General features: G+C 40.3%; 2 protein-coding genes across 7 annotated transcripts; both read right to left on the reverse strand.

Annotated features, from left to right (window-relative positions):
• Nucleotides 1-1,359: 1,359 nt before the first annotated feature.
• On the reverse strand, nt 1,360-10,212 carry LOC117703544 (olfactory receptor 4C3D). 6 transcript variants are annotated; one of them, XM_076929177.1, is made up of 3 exons: nt 9,680-10,137; nt 6,043-6,159; nt 1,360-3,585 (listed from the first exon to the last, which is right to left on the reverse strand). In XM_076929177.1, exon 3 carries the CDS (start codon nt 3,522-3,524, stop codon nt 2,607-2,609), a length of 918 nt encoding a protein of 305 aa, XP_076785292.1. In that variant the 5' UTR covers nt 3,525-3,585; nt 6,043-6,159; nt 9,680-10,137; the 3' UTR covers nt 1,360-2,606. The 6 variants fall into 6 exon arrangements, 5 of the variants coding, with proteins under 5 accessions (XP_076785292.1, XP_076785290.1, XP_076785293.1 ...); XM_076929175.1 differs by having other exon boundaries at nt 1,360-4,145; nt 9,680-10,134; XM_076929178.1 differs by lacking the exon at nt 6,043-6,159 and having other exon boundaries at nt 9,923-10,138.
• An 11,708-nt stretch (nt 10,213-21,920) lies between these two features.
• On the reverse strand, nt 21,921-23,188 carry LOC117703695 (olfactory receptor 4X2-like). The gene has a single exon (XM_034495491.2). The coding sequence runs from the start codon at nt 23,174-23,176 to the stop codon at nt 22,247-22,249; it is 930 nt and encodes a 309-aa protein (XP_034351382.1). The 5' UTR covers nt 23,177-23,188; the 3' UTR covers nt 21,921-22,246.
• Nucleotides 23,189-25,167: the final 1,979 nt, after the last annotated feature.

Genomic DNA, 25,167 nt, shown 5'->3' on the forward strand with positions numbered 1-25,167 from the left:
CATATATATATGTTGATTTATTTCTTTCTTTTTTAAAGACTTCTACCTGTTTATTTATAGGTTCCTGTATTTCATTTCCTCTTTAAAGGCCTCTATCATCTTAATAAGACTGCATTTAAGATCACTTTCTTATGTTTTTGCTGTGTTAGGATATCCAGGGCTTGCTGTAGTAGGGTAGCTGTGCTCTAAAGGTGTCATTGCTCTGGCTTTTGTTGATTATGTTCTTTCAAGGACCTCCATGTGGATGACTTTAGTCTCTGGATGTTCCTGTTGTAATAGGTATTGGGAGTGAGAATTAACTTTTGTCCAAGTGTGGCAGATCTCTGATGGGTGACCAAGCCATCTCAGTCAGTCAACAGGGTCTCAAGGGAGGGAGTGAGGATTGCAAAGAAAGACAATTAGACAGCACTATAACATGACTCTATCCAGTGCTGTGGCTGAAGCAGATTTATTTTTCTCCAGTCTTAGAGCAAAGACAAAGCAATCAAACAAAAAAATAAATAAATAAACAAAGAGATCAAACAAGGCAATAAACAAGGCCTCCTGGTCACTGTTTCTAGGGGTAATCAGGATGACCAAGATAAAAGGAATGCCACACATTCCTAGGTTGAGTTTACCTTGAGCTTTGTATCAGCCCAAATGCAAATATTCTTATCTGAGTCCTTGCCCAATGACAATTTCTTGCCAAATTTTTTGGATTTTTTTTTTCCAGATAGGGTTTCTCTGTGTAGCCCTGGCTGTCCTGGAACTCACTCTGTAGACCAGGCTGGCCTCGAACTCAGAAATCTGCCTGCCTCTGTCTACCAAGTGCTGGGATTAAAGGCGTGTGCCACCACTGCCTGGCTTGCCAAATTTCTAGAAGCAGCCTCAAAAGCTCTCCACAGATGGGTATCCTTGGACTATATAGTTCTGGATCAGCAGGTCTGTATGGTTTGGAGCCTTAGGTCTGAAGAAGGTGGGCAGAGATGTGGAGAGAGAATGGAGCAAGCTGCTCAGGGCAGCTTGGCATGCCCAGAGAACTCAGGCATCTGGGAAGAGGGGTGGGGAAAGGGAAGCTTTCCTGTATGATTCAGGAACAGCAGGTCTGATGAAGGTGAAAGGGGTGGTATGAAGAGAATAGAGGTTGCCTTGGGATAGCAGGCTGCTCAGGGCAGCGTGGCTTGCTCCAGAGAACTCAGCAAGCAGGAAAGATGGATAGGGGAAGGGAAGCTTACCTGTATGATTAAGGAACAGCAGGTCTGATGAGGGTGGGCAGAGAAGTAGGAGGAAAATGGAAGTTCCACTGGCTGCTCAGGTCAGTTTGGCCTGAGCACTCAACAAGCTGGGATGATCAAATGAAGTTTTTGATGTGTTCTTAGATTCCGTTTGTGAGAATTTTATTGAGGATTGTTATATAAATATTCAAAAGCAAAATTGGTCTGAAATTCTCTTTGTTGAGTCTTTTTGTGCTATTTAGGTATCAGGTATGTGGTTGTGGCCTCATAGAATGGATTTTGCAGTGTTCTTTCTGTTTCTATTTTGTAGAATTGTTTGAGGACTATTGGTATTAGCTCTTCTTTGAAAGCCTGGTAGAATTCTGTGCTAAAATCATCTGGACCTGAGTGGTTTTTGGTTGAACCATTTTTAATGACTTCTTCTATTTTCTTACGTGTTATGAGACTGTTTAGATAATTTACCTGATATTGATTTAACTTTGGTAAGTGGTATCTGTCTATAAACATTATCTATTTTGTTTAGATTTTGGTCCCCCAACAACTGGAACAGGGGTTTTCTCTAAAGCTGTTGCCTGTCTGTGGATTCTATTTTCCACCTGGGCTGTTTAATCTGGCCTTAGTGAGAGAGGATGCACCTAATCCTGCAGAGACTTGATGCACAACTGTGAAGAGCAATCAGAGGGTGAGGGGCTCACTGTCTCAGAGGAAAAGGTGAGGGTCACAGAGGGAGGGATTCTGTAACAGGGAACCAGGAGGGGACAATGATTGGGATGTAAATAAAAATAAATAAATAAGTTGTTTTTTTAAAGGAGCATACCATACACTTAGTTAACATTCATCATTTGTATGTGATGAGGGCTCACCTACATACATTATGTAGAAACGTACTTCACTATCCATGTTGTCCATGTTGATTTAGGTACAAACAAGCTTTGTGTACTTTCACAATTTGAGCTGTCAATGCTAAGCTCATTTGCTGTATTGTCAATATCTAAGCTATAGCTTCCTCTGTTATTACTGTAGATAGAATACAGATGCAGGATGAACCATGAGTGACTAAAGTGATGCACAGTGCAGCACCCAAGGTGGAGCAGCAGGTTACTAGTCATCAACAAAGCCACTCTGCTCATCATAGATGCTTAGTATCCCAGGTTGGGAGAGATTTCCAATTAAACATAAGTAAGAAAGACAAAGGTTGCTCTTCTATACACTTGCGTTTGGGGAAAACTGTTATGAAGAAACTCTACATGTGGATTTATACATATTTTCAAATATACGTGCAGTTTTATCCTGAAACTTTTGACAATCACTCAGGTCCCATACAAAATGTGAATTCTTACAGCTGTAATTTATTTCCCCAACCTGGAGCTTGTAGCCTCCATTCACAATTCTTCATTTTCTCCAGAGACTCTTCATGGCATTTTTCACCTCTGCATTTCTCAGAGTATAAATCAGGGGGTTGAACATGGGTGTCAAAATACAATAAAACACAGCTACTATTTTGTCTATGGACAGAGTTGATGATGGCCTCATGTAAATAAATATACAGGGCACAAAGAATAAAGCAACAACAGTGAAGTGGGCCCCACAGGTAGACAGAGCTTTCCGTCTTCCCTCTGCACTGTGAGACCTCAAAGTGCGCAGGATGACAATGTAGGAGGCAGCCAGCATGAGGAAGTTCAGCAGGCAAATCACACCACTGTTGGCTACCACCAGCAGGCCAATGACATATGTGTCAGTGCAGGCCAGCTCCAGTAAAGGATACAAGTCACACACAAAGTGGTTTATTACATTGGGACCGCAGAAGGGCAACTGAAGGACCAGAAAGAGCTGAGTTGATGAATGCAGAAAGCCGCCCACCCAAGCCACTGCCACCAGCACAACACAGATGTGCCTGGTCATGGTGGTAGTGTAGTGTAGGGGCTTGCAGATGGCCACATAGCGGTCATAGGCCATCACTGTAAGCAGAATGATCTCAGTTCCTCCCAATAAATGAGCCACAAAGAACTGGGCCAAGCAGCCCTCAAACGAGATGGCTCTTCCCTCGTGCAGGGAGTCAGCAATGAGTTTGGGTGTCATACAAGAGGAGTAACAAGTATCAATAAAGGACAAATATGAGAGGAAAAAGTACATAGGGGAGCCCAGGGTAGGGCTGAAGGTGATAGTGACAATGATGAGCAAGTTGCCCCCAACAGAGACCAGGAAGACCAACAGGAAAAGCACAAACAGCATCCTCTGCACCATGGGGTTCTGGGAGAGTCCCAGCATGAAAAATTCTGTGACATTGTGTGGACTATCCATGAACTGCATCCGGAAACTTACCAAGGAAGTTCAGTTACTGACTCTTTGAAACATTTCAAGTATCTGGAGGCTGAAGGAAAACAGTATTCATAGAGTATAATTATTTGAAATTCTGAATCCCTAAATAAAGATGTATTAGCAATATAAATCATGTTATTTCAGGGAAGTGTAAAGGAATAGACAAAATAAATACCTCTCAAGCTATTGTATGTTTTGCTTTGGGGCATATAAGAGGGAGTACATTTTTATCATGTGTGTGTGTGTATGTCTTTGTGTATGTGGGTTGATGCACTATGCGTGTGTAGCTGGGTGTTCACATGTGTGTGCAGTTGTACATGCATGTGTGTGCAGAAGCCAGAGGTTGACATCAGGTGTTTTTCTCAGCTACTCCATTTCTTATACATTGAGTCAGAATCTCTCTCACTGAAAACCAAAGCTTACAGATACAGCTATTTGGTTAGACAAATTGCCCCAGAGATACCGGAGTCACTGCCTCCTGCATACTGGTATCACAGCTGGTCTGCAACATCTTTTCCTGGGGTACTGGAAGTCTGAATTCTGGTCTTCACACTCATACTGGAAACTCTTTTTCTGCTTGGTCATCACTCCAGTCGTCAATGTCTTCTTTATCTTTATTTTTGAAGACAATAATAGTAGATTCTTTTTCTCAGACTAAGAATATTTTCAACAGTTCTCTTCATCCACACCCCTACCAGTAGCAGGCCTACCTCTGCTGAACTGAGTTTCAGAGTAATTAATCAATGGGTAAAACACCTCCAATCTTTTCATTTGGGGCAACTACCAGACATACATCAGGTCCTTTAAGTGGGAAGTGAAAGTGAAGGTGAACATCAGCACCTGGAGCTCCTGGGCCAGTAAACATGTCTTTTTAATATTGAGAAGGGGAAGGTGGCTCTTCCTGCCTGCCCTGTGCGGCACATGCCCTTCTTTCCACTGGCCCTGCCTGCCATACAGCCTGACTCAGAGCTGGGGGGTGGGGGGGAGTTAACACCAAGTGCTAGGCCAGAGGAATGCCTACAAATTGATGCCACCTACATCAAGGGCCTTAATATCATCTTCCACAGTTCCCTTTTCATTCCTGAAAGAAGAGCTTTGCCTTGGTTAAAGAAGGAAGGAAGGAAGGAAGGAAGGAGGGAAAGAAGGAAGGAAGGAAGGAAGGAAGGAAGGAAGGAAGGAAGGGAGGGAGGGAGGGAGGGAGGAAGGAAGGAAGGAAGGAAGGAAGGAAGGAAGGAAGGAAAGAAGGAAGGAAGGGAGAACCTTTTCCTTCTTAAAAGCTCTCTGAAGCCTCCTGTTTGGATGAGTACAAACACAATGACTTAAAATGGATGCTGTGCTAGCCATTCTTGATGTTTGTGCCTGTATAAAGTCTATGAAATTCAAGTCAAAGAATCTTTTGAGGAAACTAAACTAGATCATGTAACTTAAAGTCAAATATAGTTATGCCTTTAGGAGCCCTATGGGAACAGATGGAAAGAATTATTAAACTGAAAAAAGAAATAGCAAGCTTAAGAAGGAAAATGAAAACTTGCCATCAAGACAGTACAGAGAGACTCAAAGATGGGTCAAAACCACCTAATTTGTGAAAAGTTAAGAAGCAAGTTACATGCTACCTATCAGAGCACCAATATATCAATTTCACCAACTGCCTTAAGCAATCTTCCTTTATATTTCAAGTCTTGAACAAAATCAACACGATACCATATTTCCAGTTTTCTAAATCTAAAATAGAGTTGTATCAACATTCAGTTTTCCATACATAGAATTTAACTCTCATCTTCTATTATTTCCATCAGTGAAGATACTTAATGCAGTTAGACTGAAATCAAGTTCTTGAACATTCACTTAAAGTGGCAGTATCACTATAAAAGTTTTATAGTCTTGATTCTAAGAAAAATGTTAATTTTCCTCTTTGTGAATATTTATTTTTCTTCTTATTAAGTTATTTATTTACTTTACATCTGGATCACAGCTTCTCCTCCCTTCTTTCCTCCCATCCCTCCTTCCCCAGCTCTCTCCCCATCCACTCTTCCTTCCCTTCTCCTGAGAAAAGGGAGGCCTGAAAAATGAGAAATTTTAATGACATTGTTGAGAATGAGTAGACAACATTCCTTACATGACAATCATGCACTCAGGAATTTCTTAGAAAACACTTTGTGGTGTTTCTGGTTTTGTTTTTAAACTTCTGGTAAGGAACAACAGTGACAAATGATATGTTCATGAAAAAAATATTTCTATTCCAAAGTTGAGATATTGCATTCTACAGAACGTGCTTAGTAGGAGTACATTATATTAAATGTGAACATTAAGCTATTGGATTTTGTATTAGATAAAATATTAGAATTGTAATTGAAATTTTATATAACAAAAATTCTGGGGTACAGGACAAGTTTGTTTTTAAACCTTTTGTATGTTTTTAAACTAGTCAAAGTAAGCTTCCTTACAAGAAACCTAGAGTTTAATGTATGTTGTAAAATAATTCAAAAATAACATTTTAAATGTGAAGTACCTTTGAGAATCCAAATCCGATAAGGCCTCAAGTACCTAAGCCTGGGAAAAACTGGTGTGTTATAATCTTCTAAAAATAATATGAAAAATAATGCAGAACTCAGGCTCTAGCATTTACCTAAACAAAATAAATAGATAAATGTATATTATTTTTTATAATAAAATACCAAATTCCCTCCTTCATAACTGATAAATAAACATTTTTGTGCTCTTACACTGATAAGTACATTTAATTGCCTTCTCTATGTCAAAATAGCTTCAGTCTCCTTCTTAATAAATTACAGTGTATTTAATCATGGGATGGTACTCATAAGTCTTATGTTTTCAAAATTTACATGTTAAAATGGATTCAATTTACCTTACTCATTGGATTATTTTTTACTTTTTTAAAAAATAAAATTAAACAGAACAAGCTTATTTCTGTTCCTCTAAAGCAGTAGTTTGCAACCTTAATGCAGGAACCATTTAATACAGTTTCTCATATTGTGGTGACTTTCAATCATAAATTACTTCATTGCTACTTCATGACTATAATTTTGCTACTGTTATGAATTGTAATGTAAATATCCAATATTCAGCATATCTAATATGCAGCTCCTAAAGGGGTTTCAACCCACAGGTTGAACCACTGCTCTTGAGCCTCCCCCACTGCTGACTTACACAATCATACAGAATTCTTATGTTTCTTACATTAGAAATTTGATACAGAATGACTAAGTATCCAGCCCAAGTCACAAACACTGCCCCTGTGCCTTCTGACTTCCCAGTTTGAGCTCCCAATTACATACACCATTTCCTCTCAGAACCTAGGTTACTAGCAGCACACAAGGACAAGAGGAACAGAGGGAAAAGAAAGGATTGAGCCCTGGTTTTTGCAATGATACACATCAACTGAGCCTTCAGGCAAAAGTCAAAAAGGCAATGGCAGAGACTGAATGGCTACTCACAATTATTAGGAAGAATTTAGAAAACAATTGAGAGAAGTGAGAAGTTTTACTTTATCTGACAATTTAAAAAAACACTATTTCCTAACGTGTTTTCATTGATCCTTTCCTCTACAAACAGATTTTAGTTCACTATCGGTTTTACTTTTTAAATTATACTATACATTTAATTTTATACCAAGTGATATATAGTATGCAACGTTTAATAATAGTATATACACTTTTGAGGCATTTCCAATTTAGATAGCTAATGCCATAATATGTAGATTACCTATTTCTCTCAACCTAGCCAGAAATAACTACCAAGAAATTAGCTAAATTTCATCATTCTTGTTTTAATTCGTTATTATTATATTTGTGTGCATGCACATTGCACAAGCCTCAGAGAGGGCCATCATGTCTCCTATCCTATCACTTTCTACCAGGTTACACTGAAACAGGGTCACTACTGAACCTGGAACTAGGCTGGAAGCCAGCAAATTCAAAAATCCTTAGTCTCTGCTTCTTCCTCTCCCTCTCCAATGCTAGAGTTACAGGTGTTCACACAACCATGCCCAGCTGTTCGACATGAGTACTGAGAATTCAAACCCAGGTCTTCATGCTTGCACAGCAAGTACTTTTGTCCACTCAACCTCTGCCCATCCTTTAATTCACATTGGTTTAATTACTATTTATACTGAAGCTCAGCTTATGTTTGTTTTTCTTTTTTTTTTTCCCATGAAATGCGGGCGGAGTCACACGGGGAAAGCGGGATTCGAACCAGGAGAGAGAGAGCAAAGGGCAGGGGCTCGCCCTCTGCAGGCAGCTACCTTAGCCGCAGCGCCACCATTTGTTTTTCTATGTAATTTCTTATCTCTTTGGAAAATCATTAACACTGTGGAAATCAGAGTATGTTCGATGTTGCCCCAGCTCAGCCTCTCAGATGACAATTTTGAAATTTCTTACCAAACATCTGTGGGATCTGTGGGGAAAAAAATGGTTTTTTTTTTTGTTTTGTTTTTTTTGTTTTTTTTTTTACCATTTGAATGTTTATGTTTTTATACTTGATGAAATGGATAGAGAGCACCTTCATAACCATTACATTGTAATGTAATTATAATAAGTAAATATACAGACTCAGAGTTTGGCATCTCTGCATGATCTCGCTATGTATCTATAAAGAAGAAACACCAAATCTCACATTTATATCACAAATATATTCTTGAATTGGAAATTATAATTAACATAATGGAGAAAAATCACTTGGATGAATAAGTTAGAAAAGACATCGGTTGATTGTGGTGGTGAGGTGCATGGGTGTTTTCATGTGAGTATGAGCAAATGTGTATGTGGAAGCTAGAGAAACTCATTGGGAGTTACATTTTTTGAGGCAGAGTCTCTCACTAAGCCAGGAGTTTATCAATTTAATTGGAATGCCTGGCAGATGAGCTGCAGGAATCCTCCTACCACTCTGCCCTGACATCACTTAGGTTACAGGCATATGCTGCCACTCCTGGATTTTTATGTAGTTTCTAGAGTTCAAATTCAGACTTCCTTGTTACATAGCTACTACTTTCCTGCCTGAATCATCTCTTTGTCCAGATCAATCTCTCTTTTCTAGGAAAATTATAACTGTATGTAATTGATCTGTTTGAATAGTGAACGGAGCCAGACACAGTACTGTGTAGGGGGAGGACCACAATTTGTCAGTAGTGTCCCTCCCCCCACATTATACTTTCAGTGTGCCTTCTTTCCTCCCTTGCTGTCAGTCTGCAAAGTTCTCAGAAGCCAACTACAGAATAATCTTTAATTTTCAATAATCAGTGTATGAGTGAGGCCTTCTTAATTCAAGTTCTCTTGAAACATTAACCAAAAGTTATAGTTTTTCAGGGTTGTAATATATCTGTGTGGAGCCATAGACATAAATGATTTCAAGCTTCTGGAGAGAAGAGGCAGAGTTGTGGGTGGGGTAGGGAACCAAATGAAAGTTGTGTGGATTTAGAGCATGTGTTGTATTTAAATCATTTCAATCTGCAATCCATGAACTCATGAGTGCAACTCCATAGCTTCTTTACTTGCATAATGAGGTTGCCAACAGTTGCCCTGGAGAGTTTTAGAGGGTCAAATAAAAAAAAATATGTGAACACACTGTGGCCACCAAGATCTTTCCAAAAACAGTTTAAGTTATTATTAACTTCTCTGTCTCATTTCTCAGTTTAAACCCTTATATCAAGTATAAAGGACAATTTCAGAAATGAATCAAAACTCAAAAAGAAAAGTTAACTGTGAGTCATTTTAAAAGTCAAAGAAGAGAATTGGGAGATAACTCAGTGAAGTGCTTGTAGTGCAAACATGAAGACCTGAGTTCAGCTCTCTAGCATCCGTGTTAAAAGAAAAACAGCACACATCTGTAATCCCAACACTAGGGTAGGAAAAGGTAGAGCCCTGAAGCTCAATGGCCAGTCAGTCTTGCAAAAGCCATCATCTCCAGGTTCAGAAAAAGAATCTGACTAGACCAAAACTATAGCAACTGATGAGGATTTCTAACACTGACCTCTGCTGTCCACAGGCACAGATATCCATGCACACACACAGAGAGACACACATACACAGGTATACAATTTTCAAAGAGATTATTTTGTGACATTATAGTATAAAAAACAAATATAAACTTTGACCTTAGAAAATAGTTATCAACAATAGAGAAAAACTTACGTGTGTGGCCAAGTTAAAACTGGAAAGACTTTTTTCCCTTTTACTGAAGGTTTGAAATTTTCTGACGTTCCGGTTGTACTTTTTAACTCTGACTATAAGAGCAGTTTCCAACATGCTTCCTGTTTTAACTACCACAGCCTCATCACACAGACAGCTGCCCTACATCCTAGTCCCTTCTTTTCTGGCTCTCTTCAGTCAGAAAGTAAGAAGACAATTAGGGAAATAGATAACTGTTTTTCCTACCTAAAGATCCCAGTTCTGGCACCCCAATGTTTGACTTTTTGGATGAAGTCATTAAATAGATGCCCAACCAGAAAAGGAATAACATCACCCTATTTTTCCTCCTGTTCTGAAAACCAGACTAAGTTGAAGGCGTCTTCTCTGACTATCTGAAATGAAGACTCAACTCTTAAAATAAAGCACTCTCTTCCACCTCCCAAGCTGGAGGAAGTTGGCACTGAACCAGTAATTTAAACATCACAGTCCTCTGAGGCCCTGTCTTGGCCATAGCCCAGGATTATACAGAGAGGTAGACAAAGTCTGAAAGAACCTGTGACTCCAGATTTCACAGATTACACAGTCACACTTTACTGTCCATATAAAAAAGCTCAATACCCATCTCAGTTGCCTATAGATTCACTCTCACTCAGATCTCTGTTACCACTTTTTCCCTTGGCCAAATAATTCAACCTGGATCCTTGTGTTATGAAGCTAGCCCTCAGCCAGTACCTAATCTTCTGGGGCCCTCACTTTGAGCTCTCAAAACATTAAGAAATAAATATTTTTGTTTGAGCTATTTTAAACTAGAATTCTTGTTGTAGCATCACAGGTAAACAAAGAATGTGCATTGTACATACACTAGAAACACGTGGTGGTACCATGTTGGCAAGGGTGGATAACAACAGAATCTATTTAAATACTTATGGTTTAGCCATTACTGGCTAGAGTGCATATTTATTCAATCACTTTTTAAAGCAGTTAAGCATACCCTTCAACAGGAGGGAAGTTGTGCCTGGTACTGGAAACCTTGTCAACTCTTCAGGGCTAGTGAAGTCATGAATCTGGAAAAGAACTTAAAACCACCATTTTACAAAACCAGCACAATCTCCAATTATGTTCTAAATATTTGTCTTCTACTCACAGATATAAGTATATTCCTTACCCTTCATGAAGGAAGCATGCCTTTGCAACAAACACAGACCATTATAGAAAACCACAACCAACCAAAATTCAGAGTTCCAAAACCCAGTTTCAACGGATACATCTACAACACAACTTTGCATCTAAGGCTCAGGGATCATTGTAGAAAAAGAGGCCTGAAAGATTGTATGAGCCAGAGGAACAGTCTGCTGTAAGATTGTCTCTTAGAAATGTCAGAAATTACAACCATAAAGTATCACCATCATGGCTGCCTAAACCTAACCTGAACAAAGATGACACTAATGGATATGCCAACATGGAACAGGAAAAGCTCACTAGATCTCAACCCTAGACAAAACACTGCAAGCCTCTAAGAAATGTTTAGAATGAGAGAAATAATCTTCCCACAAGAAGAGCACACTAATTGGTTATCCAAGACCAAATGATTGGTCCTGAAAACATAAATACAAGTAACATTATACATTACACACACCAGGACTATATTTATGTGTTTTAGAATATGTGTGTGTACGAATGTGTGTATGTGTGAGTGTGTGTGTGTGTATGAGAGAGAGAGAGAGAGAGAGAGAGAGAGAGAGAGAGAGAGATTAACGTAAAAGAATCCATAAATTTAAAAGACAATGTGTTATGGTTCTACATAGGAAGGATTGAAAGGAGGAAATTACTTTTAAAAGGCAGTGCTAATACACCTCATGTAAGATTTCACTTGCTTTTTCCCAGCCCTCTCCCAACCTGCCTTTGAAAGTGGAACTACAGTAGCACTCTGCCCTCCAATAGGAACTGATGTACTCTGAAAAATAATTTTATTTGTTTTTTTATACAATTATTCATTTATATACCCAGAAGAAACTCAGCCTTTGGAGTGAAGGATTCAAATTAACTCTTCTCTCTCTCTCTCTCTCTCTCTCTCTCTCTCTCTCTCTCTCTCTCTCTCTCTCCCTCCCTCTCTCCCTCCCTCTCTCTCTCTCTCCCTCCCTCCCTCCCTCTCACTCTTACTCTCTCACTCTTTTTCTCATTGTAACACTACAGTATTCAATGTGAGTGAGTAAATATTTTTCATCTTCCTTTATTTGCATTTATTTTCTATAATTTCATTTATTTGCTCATTTCTTTAGTTGGTAAATATTAATGGAACACCAACCAAGTGCCAAGCAATGAACACTGCCTCCTTCTTCCTTATCTTCCTCCTCAACCTTCCCAGACTGATTTGGGGTTCTGAGGAAGTTCACTTTCTCCAGACTTGCCAGACTGCCTCAGGACCACTGTGGCACTAGACTACGTCTCTTACTCCTTCTTCACTCATTTTTTATTGTCATAAAGATGAGAAAATGGAAATGTCAAAAAGGCCACTGTCAAACAAGGTAGAGACTTAGTGGGACCTGAGAAACCCCCAACCTCCCATCTCTATTGTCTGTCTTTTGCCTGAATGTTCTATTTCTCTTCTTAAGTCACCTTCCTCCCGACAAGTCTCCTCATGGCATTTTCACCTCAGTATTTCTGAAAGAGTAAATAATGGGGTTCAAGAGAGATGTGACAACTGTATAAAACACAGCCACAACTTGTTCACAGGGAGGGTGACACAGGGTCTCATGTAGACAAAAGATCAGGGTATGAAAAACAGACCCATCTCATTGGGGAGAGTGTTGAAGTCTCCCACTATTATTGCCTGAGGTTCAATGTGTGTTTTAAGCTTTAGCAAAGTTCCTTTTACAGATGTGGATGCCCTTGCACTTGGAGCATAAATGTTCAGAATGGAGACTTCATCTTGATGGATTTTGTATTTAGTGAATATGAAGTGGTATCCCTATCTCTTTTGGTTACTTTTGGTTTTTACTGTATATTAGAATGACTAGTCCAGCTTGCTTTTTTTTGAGACCATTTACTTGGAAAACTTTTTTCCACTTTTTACTCTGAGACTCTGAGGTAGTGTCTGTCTTTGTCCCTGAGGTGTACTTCTTGTATAGTGAAATGCTGATTCCTGTTTACGTATCCAGTCTGTTAGCCTATATCTTTTTATTGTAAAATTGAGTCCATTGATGTTAAGAGATATTAAAGACCAATTATTGTTAGTTCCTGTTATTTTGTTGTTGGAAGAGGTATTATGTGTGTGTGATTCTCTTCTTTTGGGTTTGTTGCAAGATGATTAATTTCTTGTGTTTCTTGGGTCTGTTGGAGTTTTCCTTCTAGTATCCTCTGTAGGACTAAATTAGTAGAAAGATAATGCTTAAATTTGGATTTGTCATGGAATATCTTTGCTTCTCCATCTATGGTGGTTGAGAGTGTTTCTGGGTATAGTAACCTGGGCTGGCATTTGTGTTCTCTTCGGGTCTGGTTGACATCTGTCTGGGATGTTCTGGTGTTTAATGTCTCTGTTAAGAAGTCTGGTTTAATTCAAATAGATCTGCCTTTATATGTTACTTGGCCTTTTTCCAGTACCACTTTTAATATTCTTTCTCTTTTCTGTGCATGTCTGAGTTAGAGTTCTACTGATGTGAACATATGCCATGACCAATGCAAGTCTTATAAAGAACAACATTTAATTGGGGCTGGCTTACAGGTTCAGAGGTTCACTCCATTATCATCAAGATGGGAACATAGCAGCATTTAGGCAGGCATGGTTCAGGAGGAGCTGAGAGTTCTACATCTTCATCTGAAGGCTACTAGCAAAATACTGGCTCCAGGCAGCTAGGATGAGGGTCTAAAAGCCCACACCCACAGTGACACACCTACTCTAACAAGACCACACATACTCCAACAGGGCCAAACCTTATAACAGTGTCATTCCCTGGGCCAAGCATATACAAACCATCACATACCACTCTCTGGCCCCCACAGACTTGTTCAAACATATGAGTCATCGAGGCCATACCTAAACATAGTATAATAAAAAATACATTTAGTCCAACTTTCAAAGTTCCCATAGTCTATAGCAGTCTCAACAGTGTTAAAAGTCCAAACTACAAGGTCTCTTCTGAGATTCATCCAATCACTTAACTGCAATCTCCAAATCAAAACAGGAAACCAGCTGGGCAAACTCCAAACTCTGCATCTCCCTGTCTAATGTCAAAGCAGTCTTCAGATCTTCAACTCCTTTTTTATCTTTGTTGACTGCGACAAACTTCTTTCTCCTGGGCTGGTTCCACTCCCTGTTAGCCGCTTTCCTCAGCAGATATCCTATGGCTCTGGCATCTCAAAAATCTTGGGGTCTCCAAGACAACTTCAATGTTACAGCTTCTTGTTTCAGTATCTGAGATCCACACATGATCTTCTGGGCTCCTCCAAAGGGCTAGCATCACTTCTCCAGTTTTACCCTCTGTAGCACTCTAAGCTCAGGTTGATCCACTCTACTGCCACTGCTGTTCTTAGTGATCATTCCATGGTACTGGCATCTCCAATATGCTGGGGTCTTCCACTGCAACTAGGCTTCACCAATAGTCTTTGTGGGAAGCAGCTCCACTCTCACCATTACAAAGTGGCACTTGGCATACGCATTGCTTGAGAGAAAAGACAACTCCATATATGGAGTTGTATGCGCTGAGAGGTGTGGTTACCTGATCACCCCACCTCGAGTGATTGAGAGTGGCCAATTAGTGACTTCATGGCAGCTGCTGATAGGATCAAGGTAATGCATATAAGGGGCTGCGGAAGCTGGGGAAGACAGGAGAAGAGAAGAGAAAGAGAGAGGAAGCGCGCTGTACAGGGATAGCTGAATAAACCACTTGAAGAAGAACACGGTTGCCGTTGCCTTATTCTGCAGGTCTGACGTGGGTAGCGACAAGTCTTGCATAGACTTTCTTCATGGTAACAATCCTCAACTTCTTTGCATGACCCCTTCAGTCCTGGGCCATCAACTGCAACTGAGGCTGCATCTTCACCAGTGACCTTCCATAGCATCTCACAGTGCCAAGCCTCAGCTGCTCTTCATGACTTCTCAATATCTTCAAGACCAGTACCACCTGGGTGGCTCTTACACATTACTAAATACAGCTGTAGCACAAGGTATAACCTTGGTTATCTGTGGAACACATCTTCTTTCTGCTCTCAGAAAACACTTCCCAGAAGATTTTACCTCAGTAATACTGGTCTCTTCTTAATCACCACTAATTTCTTAGCTCCAGCTAACCAGCAATCCCAGTAATCCCTTCTACTCTGGACTCTAAAGCCAGAACCACATAGCTAAAACTGCCAAGTTCTGTTGCTTGCTGGGGCTGGAACATGGACCCCTTGTTCTAGTACATTATCATAAGCTTTCTATTTTCCAACTTCTTCACTCTCTAAGCTTGGCTGTCCTGGAACTTGCTCCATAGACTGACTTTGAATTCAAAGATCTCATGCCTGTCTCCTAAGCATTGGAATTAAAGGTGTGGTCAACCAAGCCTGAATTTAAGTTTTTCTTTACCTAGAACTTGCTTTGTTCTAGGCTGGCCTTGAACTCAGAAATCTGCTTGTCTGTGCCTCCTGGAATTAAAGGTTTGTACTACCATGCCTGGATCTAAACTTAGTCAGGTAGGATCTTGCCCCAAGATCACTACTCCTTTATTTCAATTTAATATCCTTGAACACAGGATTCAGCTTCATTTCACTCCCTGGTGCTCCAACCACACATTTTGTATTTTTCTCTTCTCAACTTGCTCCTTTTCATTATAATACTCTTCATAAGAGTGAGCTTCAGTAATCACACATAAAAATTTACACCAGGCTGTTTTGAGACTTCCTTTTTCAAAGCAATTACTCTAAATCTCTTCACCTTAGCCTCAGGCAAACTCTTTGAACAATAGCAAAAAAAAAAAAAAAAAAAAAAAAACTACATTTTTTCCCAAAATACCACAAAAATAGTCTCTAGACCACATACTGAAATTTTCTCCACTGAACTCTCTTGGGCCAGGTCTGCACAGTTCTAATCCATATCAACAACAAAGTCTTTCATATTCTTACTAGGATAACCCATTAAGCACCACTTAAAGCATTCCACTGCTTTCCAAATCCAGTCCCACAATCTACATTCTTCCAGACAAAAGCATGCTCAGGCCTACGACAGCAATACCCCACTTCTAGTACCAACTTATGTCTTAGTGTTTTACTGGTGTGAACAGACACCATGACCAATCCAACTATTATAAAGAACAACATTTAATTGGGGCTGGCTTACAGGTTCAGAGGTTCAGTCCATTATCATCAAGATGGAAATATGGAAGCATCCAGGCAGGGCATGGTGCAGGCAGAGCAGAGAGCTCTATATCTTCATCTGAAGGCTGCTAGCAGAATACTGGATTCCAGGCAGCTAAGATGAGGGTCTTATAGCCCACACCCACAGTGACACACCTATTCCACTTCCTGGGCCGAGAATATACAAACCATCACAAATGGTATCATTTTCCAAGTTGGCAAAACAACAATTAGAGAATTCCACTCTCTCCTTTAGTAACATCTGATCCAGGAGCATATATCTGATTTAGTTGTCACCATCCATTCATTAAAAGAAAACAACTAAGCAAATTCTGGCAAGGATGTAGAGAAAGAGGAACACTCCTCTATTGTTGGGAGGAATTGCAAGCTGCTACAACCACTGTGAAAACCACTCTGGCTGTTCCTCAGAAAAGTGGACATAGTACTACCTGAGGACCCAGCTATACCACTCCTGGGCATATACCCAAAAGATGATCCAACATATAACAGGAACACGTGCTCCAATGTGTTCATAGAAGCCTTATTTATAAATAGCCAGTGTAAGGCCCCCAGGAATGAAGGACCTCACCCAAGCCTCGGGAAATCATGGCCACCCCAATAACTGCAAGACACCAAACTTGATGTAATCAGCAAGAGGCATATTTTAATCAGTGTACTGAGGTCAAGACCTGTAGCCCACGCAGGGGCAATGGGGTCTGACCCCGGGGCTTTGGAGACAGAGAGAATTTAAATCCCAAAACCACAACTCAGGGGGGGAACCACAACCCAGGGGGAGTAAGGGAGGGCTATTGGAGAGCACCTGTGGAAAGTCCCAGCCCATTATTCAGTTTGTGACAAGGCACAAGGAACAGGCTATTCTCTAAGAGCCTATACATAATCAGCCAAGTTCCTGGTATCCAGGATGTATGGGCACGCTGAGAACTCCCAACTCAAACTCTCCTGGTATCCAGGATGCACAACTCAAACTCTCTTGGTATCCAGGGTACACAGGAACACTAACTTGAACTCTCAGCTCAAACCCTATTCAATCTATCTTATGGTCAGTTTTTAGTTTCTGGTACCCATAGCACTTGGTCACGCTATCTTGAACTCCCAGCTCTGAACTCTATTCAATCTATCATCTATTTTGTCTTGTGGATAGCTAGTTTCCTAGGACCCAGAATGCAGAACAAGCTGATCTGCACTCTTGACTCCGTCTGTGGATGGTTTAAAAATTTTTAACTCTTTCACCAGAAGCTGGAAACAACCCAGATGTCTTTCAACAGAGTAATGGATACAGAAAATGTGGTACATTTACACAATGGAGTACTACTCAGCTATTAAAAAAACAATGAAATTCTTAAGCAAATGGATGAAACTAGAAAATATCATCCTGAGTGAGGTAACCTAGTCACAAAAGAACACACAAGGTACATACTCACTGATAAGTGGATATTAGCTCAACAGCTCAGAATACCCATGATACAACTCACAGACCATAAGAAGAAAGAAGACCAAAATGTGGATGCTTCAGTCCTTCTTAGAAGGAGGAACAAAAAGCCTGGCAGTGGTGGCACACACCTTTAATCCCAGCACTTGGGAGGCAGAGGCAGGCAGATTTCTGAGTTCGAGGCCAACCTGCTCTACAGAGTGAGTTCCAGGACAGCCAGGGCTATACAGAGAAACCCTGTCTCAAAAAAACAAAAAAAAAAGGGGGGGGACAAAATACTCACAGGAGGTATAGGGTTGGAGGGACTTGGGAGGAAGAGACAAGCGGTAGGGGTAAAAGGGGGTCAGGATCGGGTATGAGAGGAGACAAGGATGATAGACAGAGGGTCAGGAAACTGAACAGAGGTGTGTGGCAATGGGGGATGGGAAACTGGGGGTAGCCACCAGAAAGTCCCAGATACAAGGAAAGCAAGAGGTTCCTGGGACCCAGTGGGGAGGACATTAGTTGAAATACCCAACAAAGGGGAGAGAGAAACTGTAGAGACCATATCCAGAGGGAAGGCAAGGCCCCCAGTTGGGGGATGGGGCTACTCACTCATCTCCAAATTTTTAACCCAGAATTGCTCCTGTCTAAAGAAAATACAGAGTCAAAGTGTGGAGCAGAGACTGAAGAAGGAAAGGCCATCCAGAGACTGCCCCACTTGGAGATCTATCCTATATATAAACACCAAATACTATTATGGATGCCAAGAAGTGCTTGCTGACAGAAGCCTGATATAGCTGTCTCATGAGAGGCTCTGAAGGGGGTTGCAACCCCATAGGAAGAACAACAATATCAACCAACCAGATCCCCCAGAACTCCCAGGGTCTAAACCACCACCCAAAGAGTACACATGGAGGGACCCATGGCTCCAGCTGCATATGTAGCAAAGGATGGCCTTGTCTGGCATCAATGGGAGAAGAGGCCCATGGTTCTGTGAAGGCTCAAATGCCATGGAAGTGAGGTGAGACTGGGTGGGTGGGTAAGGGAGCACCCTCATAGAAGCCAGGGGAGGGGGAAAGAATGGGGGGGTTATGAGGGAAAACTGGGAAATGGGATAACATTTGAAACATAAATACATAGAATATCTAATTTTTAAAAAGAGAAAAAACAACTGTTTTGTTTTTCTTTTTTGGTGATATCATGTTTGTTCATTTATTTGGTTTTTTTTTTTTTTTTTTTGAAGATAGGTTTTCTTTAGTAATGGAAAAGAACCACAAAACTCAACCTTAGCATCGTCATTAAGAATTTATTGCTTGGCTTTCCCAAAGTGGAAATTTAAATGTATTTGTTCTGAGGCTTAGGTACTTAAGTGGGAAACTAGAGGGAGGCACTGGGAACACAGTTGACTGCCAAGAGAGAGAAGAACCTGCAGGAAACATAGAAGAGATGAGGAAGACTGGAGAAGGGACCAGGCCTTGAAGGGAAGGGAACCCAAAGGACAACAGAAATGAACAACTATCACCTTTACACAAGAAGCTTCCATCAAAAGAGCAAAGGATTGCAGAGCAATATTCTACACTTTGTCAGCATCTTGATACATCCATGGATAGCTTATAGCAGTAACGAACAGGAGGGTTTTGTGGTTTTCTAACACACAAAATTTTTGGCCTTGGAAGCTGTCATACAGGCTGAGTTTCACTGTTTATTTCTCTGGTATAGAAGATGGAACTCCCACTACATTCTTACTCTCAAATAAAACCACACACTTCCTAATGCCACAGAGAATATATGTGAGCACAGGATTTTTCTCAAAAAAGAATGTGATTTCTTTTTCCAATATGTTATATAATGCCCCTTGGGAGGGTCCACCATAAAATTTCAACTTTGTTTATAATGTTTTAGACAGTAATAGTATAAATACACACAAAAGACCAACAAGATAAACCTAACAATATATTTCACACACCCCAAAAACTTTGCATGCAATCCTAAACACAAGCAGGATTACATATCACATTATGACTTTCTTCTCATGTCAGAAAGTTGGTCTTACACATAATTCTCCACATCATACTATGCTACATAAAGCACCATAGAGATATGTTCACTTAAGCAGCTGCAGAGACACAGCCTAAGCTTGCTAATGAATAATCTTCTTTCTGAATGAGCAGTTTAAAAAGAAACTTCAGCTTTAGGCATTTTGTTGAAGGACTGTACAAAGGAACCTCAAACCTCCCACATGCCATTTCCTGGAGAATTCTAGACAGGTTTGCTAAAGCCAGCCATTACCAAAAGCTGGGTCTCATTATGATCTTCCAAGGAACAAGCATTCTTAATGGTGGTCATGTATTTTAATTATCTGCAAATTACAAAAGAAACAATTATGTGTGCAAACCAGCCTCTCTTTGGAAATCCCTATGGAGGTATTTAGGATTGTTCTGGTTGAGGAGCATTTAAATATCAGGCTATAAATGTTATCCAAGATTTATATGGCACCTGTTAACCTCTAATTGTGTAACATGGAGTTTTAGGGGTGTGGTCTTACATACTCACGCTATGGTGATCACCATGAGGCATTTCAACAAATTGTGTTTTATTTAACATTTACAAAACAAAGAATATAGTATTTCTCACATAATATATTATTACATGTCCTCCTCCATCTCCTCCTTCCAGTTCCTCTCTGCCTACCCTCCCATCCAGATCTACTGCTCATTAGAAAACAAGAAAATAGAAGGAAATGAGCCCATGAAAAGATAAAAAGAAACAGATACACATGGAAAGAACCATTCATTTGCACACTCAGGAATCCCATAAAAACACTAAATGAAAAGCCATCAAACATATGGAGAAAAACCTGTAGCATAAAAAGAGAGAAGAAATATAAACATATATAAATACATATTATAATTAAAAATATGACAAAATTTTAAAGAAGAAAAATAATTGCTGGCACAACATTATGAGAGAAGAAAACTCCAACAATTCTATTAATTTCATATTTTTGTTGTCATCTGTTGCTCAGTATACAGCCAAACCTTAAGAGTACTTTAAAGGGGATAAAAATTCTTCCATCTTCCCTACTCTTCATACTTTTAAACAGTAAACATCAGTAATGCTGCAAAACATTCTTCAGTTCTATTTTCTTTAACTACTATATATTTATACTTAGGTTATACATTTTGTTAAGAATATCGCAGTAATAGAGTTGTGTGTCTCTAGGGCACAACATATGAGATGTTGTATCTCGTCAATTTCCTTCAGTGCTAGTGATGTGTAATTTGGGCAGTTGTATAAGATGGTTAAGAAGGTGACTGTTTCCTTTGGTAATTAACAAGTATCTGTCAAGACATGCTGGGGACAGCATACAATGACAAGGACTGTGAGTAGGCCAGGATAGAGACATCTCAGAAGCCCATGGTAGCTCATAATGAAGAGGATGGTGTCTGGGACCCTGAGAAGCAGGAGACACATCCCTCCAGGGGACCCACCATCTGAAATAAGGGACTGCTTGCAGTAGGCCAGAATGGAGACATCTCAGTAGCCTGTGGCAGCTCTTTGTAAAACTGTTGTTCCCATTTCTCCTAACCTTAGCCCTGGACAATGGCTGTATAGATTTCATTTGTGAGTGACTGTTTTTCAGTTGGCCTTGGTGTGCATAATTATTCTGTTATATCTGACTTTCTTACTTCTTTCTCCTTCTGCTCTGGTGAATTCTGTGAAACTAGATGCTCCTTGATGTAATGATTCTTAAACAGTTAAAAATTGAGGCAAAGGGTACAGCACAGCACAGTCCTAATGGCCCAGGTGCATGCTGTGTGTTCTCATCTTGGAAATAATGCATTAACTGGGGCAAGAAAAAGGCAGAGAGGTATGTGAGGTGAGTGTGGTGAGAGAGAGTGAGTGACAGAGCGAATGAGAGGGCAAATGAAAGAGCATGTAGAGAGAGAGAGAGAGAACATGAGAAGAGCATGTGAAGAGTGAGCGAAGAGAAAATGTGAGGTGTGTATGGAGAGTGTGTGTGTGAGTGAAAGGAGAGTGTATGAAGTGTATATAAGATTTTTGTGAGATGTGTATGAAGAGTGTGTGAGAGAGTGAGAGGGGAACACACAGAGGTGTGTAAGAGTGGGGGAGTCCAAGAAAAGAAAAATGCACAGGAGACAAGCAGAGTGCACAGGAGAATGCAGAGTATGTGCAGCCTTAAGCTGCAAGCGAATGAGTGAGAGAGAAAGAAAGCAGAGAGCGAGAGAAAAAAGAGAGAGGAACTTTAAGCCTTGAAAAATTGCCTGTTGGCTTGTACCCAAAAAGTAGTCTGTGTATATTTATTATGCATCTTCTAGATATTCCTGCTTCCAATTGAGAACTCTGATCCTGTGTCGAGGCTAGACCCCAACAAAGACACAGTGAGACAGGTCATTAATTCATTTATTTCTCAGCCAAAATTAATACATAAATATTCTTATGAATTAAGAAATTGTTTTCTTAAGAGTGCATTTGTAAGACAAATTGTTCAAATTAATTCTATGAAGCAAAATTATTTCTGCCTCTCAGAAAGTGAACCTAAACCAAAATAAGTATGGTCTAATATTCTGCTGCAAATATTTGCTACAGTACCATGAATAGTGGTAAGAATACAAAAAATCTAAAATAGCTCATTATGTAACAGTATTTTTATAAAAGGAACTAATTTACAAGTATTTAAGAAGATATGTATCAGCTACAATAATGCTAAATGAGCATTCCTTCCCCTTAGTGCCCATCAGTTTGGACTCCACATCATTCCAATCCCAATAGCCAATAGCCAGACTCTATTTCTCATCTACTTTCATTGTCCTGAACCATAGACTCTTCATGGCTTTCTTCACTTCTGCATTTCTCAGGGAGTAGATGAGAGGATTGAGAAGGGGAGTTATCACTGTGTAGAACACAGCAATCATCTTGTCTATAGGCAGAGTAGCAGAAGGCCTCAAATAGATGAAGACACATGGACCAAAGAACAATATAACCACAGTGATATGGGACCCACAGGTGGACAGAGCTTTGCGCCGTCCCTCAGCACTCTGAGTTCTCAGATGGAACAAGATGACCACATAGGATGCTAAGAGGACCACAAAGCTGATCAAAGACAGTGTTCTCCCATTGGCAACAATCAATAGACCAATGAGGAAGGTGTCTGAGCAGGCGAGTTTAAGCACAGGAAGCACATCACAGAAATAATGGTCAATGACATTGGGGCCACAGAAAGGCAAAGGGAGAATGAGAAGGATCTGGGAAAGAGAATGAACAAAGCCTCCCATCCACGCTGTTCCAACGAGGCCTGCACACACCTTTCGGTTCATGATACTGGTATAGTGCAGGGGCTTGCAGATGGCTACATAGCGGTCATAGGCCATCACTGTGAGAAGGAAAATCTCAGCACCACCAAAGAAGTGAATGAAGAAAAGCTGTGTCATGCAGCCCCATAGAGATATGGATTTCTTTTCAGCTAGGAGATCCAAGATGAGTTTTGGGGCTGTTGTGGAGGAGTAGCAGATCTCCACAAAGGAGAGGGAGCTGAGGAAGAAGTACATGGGGGGTCCAAGATTTCTGCTGACTGCCACAGTGACCACCATGAGAAGATTCCCAAGCACAATGGCCATGTACAAGAACAGAAATATCACAAAGCAGACTCTCTGCACCTCTTGATTGGAAGAGAGTCCAAGGAAAATGAATTCAGTCACATTGTGTATGTCAGCCATGAGGGAGCAAGTCCAGAGGTATGATCTGAAATGATACAAAAGACTCAATGAAAGTAATTCAAGTAAAACCTTTGGCAGAAAACCTTGATCTAAGTATTAAATGATAAGAAGGAGTAAATAATTAAAATAAAAGCATACCAAAGAGACAGAGAAAGTATGAGTGCATTGTATATGGCTGTAATTGTGGAGAAAATAACTATATGTAAAGCTGAAGACAAAGAATACCCCTGATATATGAACACAAGTTAGGGAGTTTGAACTTTACCTACAGTCAAGGAGAAATCATCAAGAATGCCTCACCCTATGATAAAATGGCATTGTTGCAGATAGGAGAGTCAGAGAGGGGTGACCACTCATAAACTTAAAAAACAAATCCACTCATCATTCAACATGGGGCAGCCAGGAAAGTATTGTCATATCCAAGTTAGATTTTTTTTTTTAGTGCTTTTGATGTCTTTCCTGTGCTTTCCACTAAAGAGTTCCTTCTTTTTCTTTCTCCTGGCTTATTTTCCTATCTTGGTTAACAGGGGGTAGTCTTCAACCTCTCATGTATGCATTATTGCCTTAAAAAATGGCCATGATACACCTCCCTTGACATTCAACACCCCTTAAGAGAACCACAAGCCTATACACAGTCATATCTGTGACCTTCATTCTGTTTCTCCTCCAGGTCCTTACTGTCTATAGTCGTCTACTTGATGACACCATCATAATCCAGCCCATGTTCAATTTTCTTTTTTGCTCCCATGCTCATTTCCTCTAAACTTAGGCCCTCGGTCTCAGTGGTCTGTCATCCTTTTAAAGTGCCCACTCATGCTCTGGGTCATCCTTACTGAGAGACATATATCTATCTCCTTAAGAAATCACCCAAACTGGCACTCCCACCAACTAACTTCAAAACTATTCTAATACATGCTGGACAATTCCAAAGTAGTTGAGGACTGTATGTAACCTCAAAGCCTTTCCTACAGCAAGACTCCAGGCCATCTGAGAGTAGGAACCAGATGACTTCCATTCATATCACAAAGTTCTCGTTCCTTCAAGGCTCAGACTGGTGAGATGATTTACTTTCCTACAGGCCAAATGAGACACAGAAACAAAAAGAAAGTGAGGGCCAAAAAAAATATTTATGAAAGAAGATACTGCTCACAAACTGAACTCCCATCCTCACATATTCATGTTTTCTATGGTGGCAATTCTGTGATTTCTAGTGAGTTCTATAACTTCTTAGAGGATAATATTACAAGATACAATGCAGAGGACATGTACTTCAGGAATTGAGACCATAAGTCCCTATTCAGTCTCCTGGTACAAGCTAAGTACTCTTCAAATGTTTCCTTGTGTTTCTCTCAGAGATAGGAATTCCACAACCTCCCATACCCATAGGTCCTCACAACCAGTGGCCCCACTTACCTCATGACATTTTGGAATCACAGCACTTACCACACTGAATAACAATTGTCTGTGTAGCCATCTGTCTAGCTATAGTGTGATCTTCCTTAAGGCATATGCTGTTCCTTTCTCACCACTTCACAACTAGTACTTTATATATCTCATGGCACTACTCACTTTTCTTTCAAAATATATTCAGACATCACAGATGAAATAAGCCCCTGAAGACAAAACTAAAACCACAGCAGAATTCGTGTGATTTTGCTGCTCTTAACACAGAGATGCAAAAACCATCTCTGAATATGTGATGTTTCTCTGTGAGCCAACAGAGAAGCACCAAGTCAACATGACCTACCAGTGCCTCCCTGGAGTAGCAGGATAGATCTGCTCCCCCTTGCAGTTTAGGACTTAGGACCTCACATCTGCCTGATTTTTAGGTAAAAGAAAAGAAGACTTGCCTCCCAGATGTGCCATAGAAATCTGAGCACTCAGACAGCTCAGCCTTGAGTTCATGCTGCCTAGATGACATCTAGGGAGAGGACATGATCAGATGAGAGGAATGAGGTCCCCAGAGATCTGTACTCTCTCTCCTTCCTAAT

The sequence above is a fragment of the Arvicanthis niloticus genome, chromosome 2, assembly GCF_011762505.2.
Source record: "Arvicanthis niloticus isolate mArvNil1 chromosome 2, mArvNil1.pat.X, whole genome shotgun sequence".
NCBI classification, from domain to species: Eukaryota; Metazoa; Chordata; class Mammalia; order Rodentia; family Muridae; genus Arvicanthis; species Arvicanthis niloticus.

What these genes read in the sequence shown, in the direction of transcription:
- LOC117703695 (XM_034495491.2), bottom strand. Translation starts at nt 23,176, where the DNA reads ATGGCTGACATACACAATGTGACTGAATTCATTTTCCTTGGACTCTCT.
- LOC117703544 (XM_076929178.1), bottom strand. Translation starts at nt 3,524, where the DNA reads ATGCAGTTCATGGATAGTCCACACAATGTCACAGAATTTTTCATGCTG.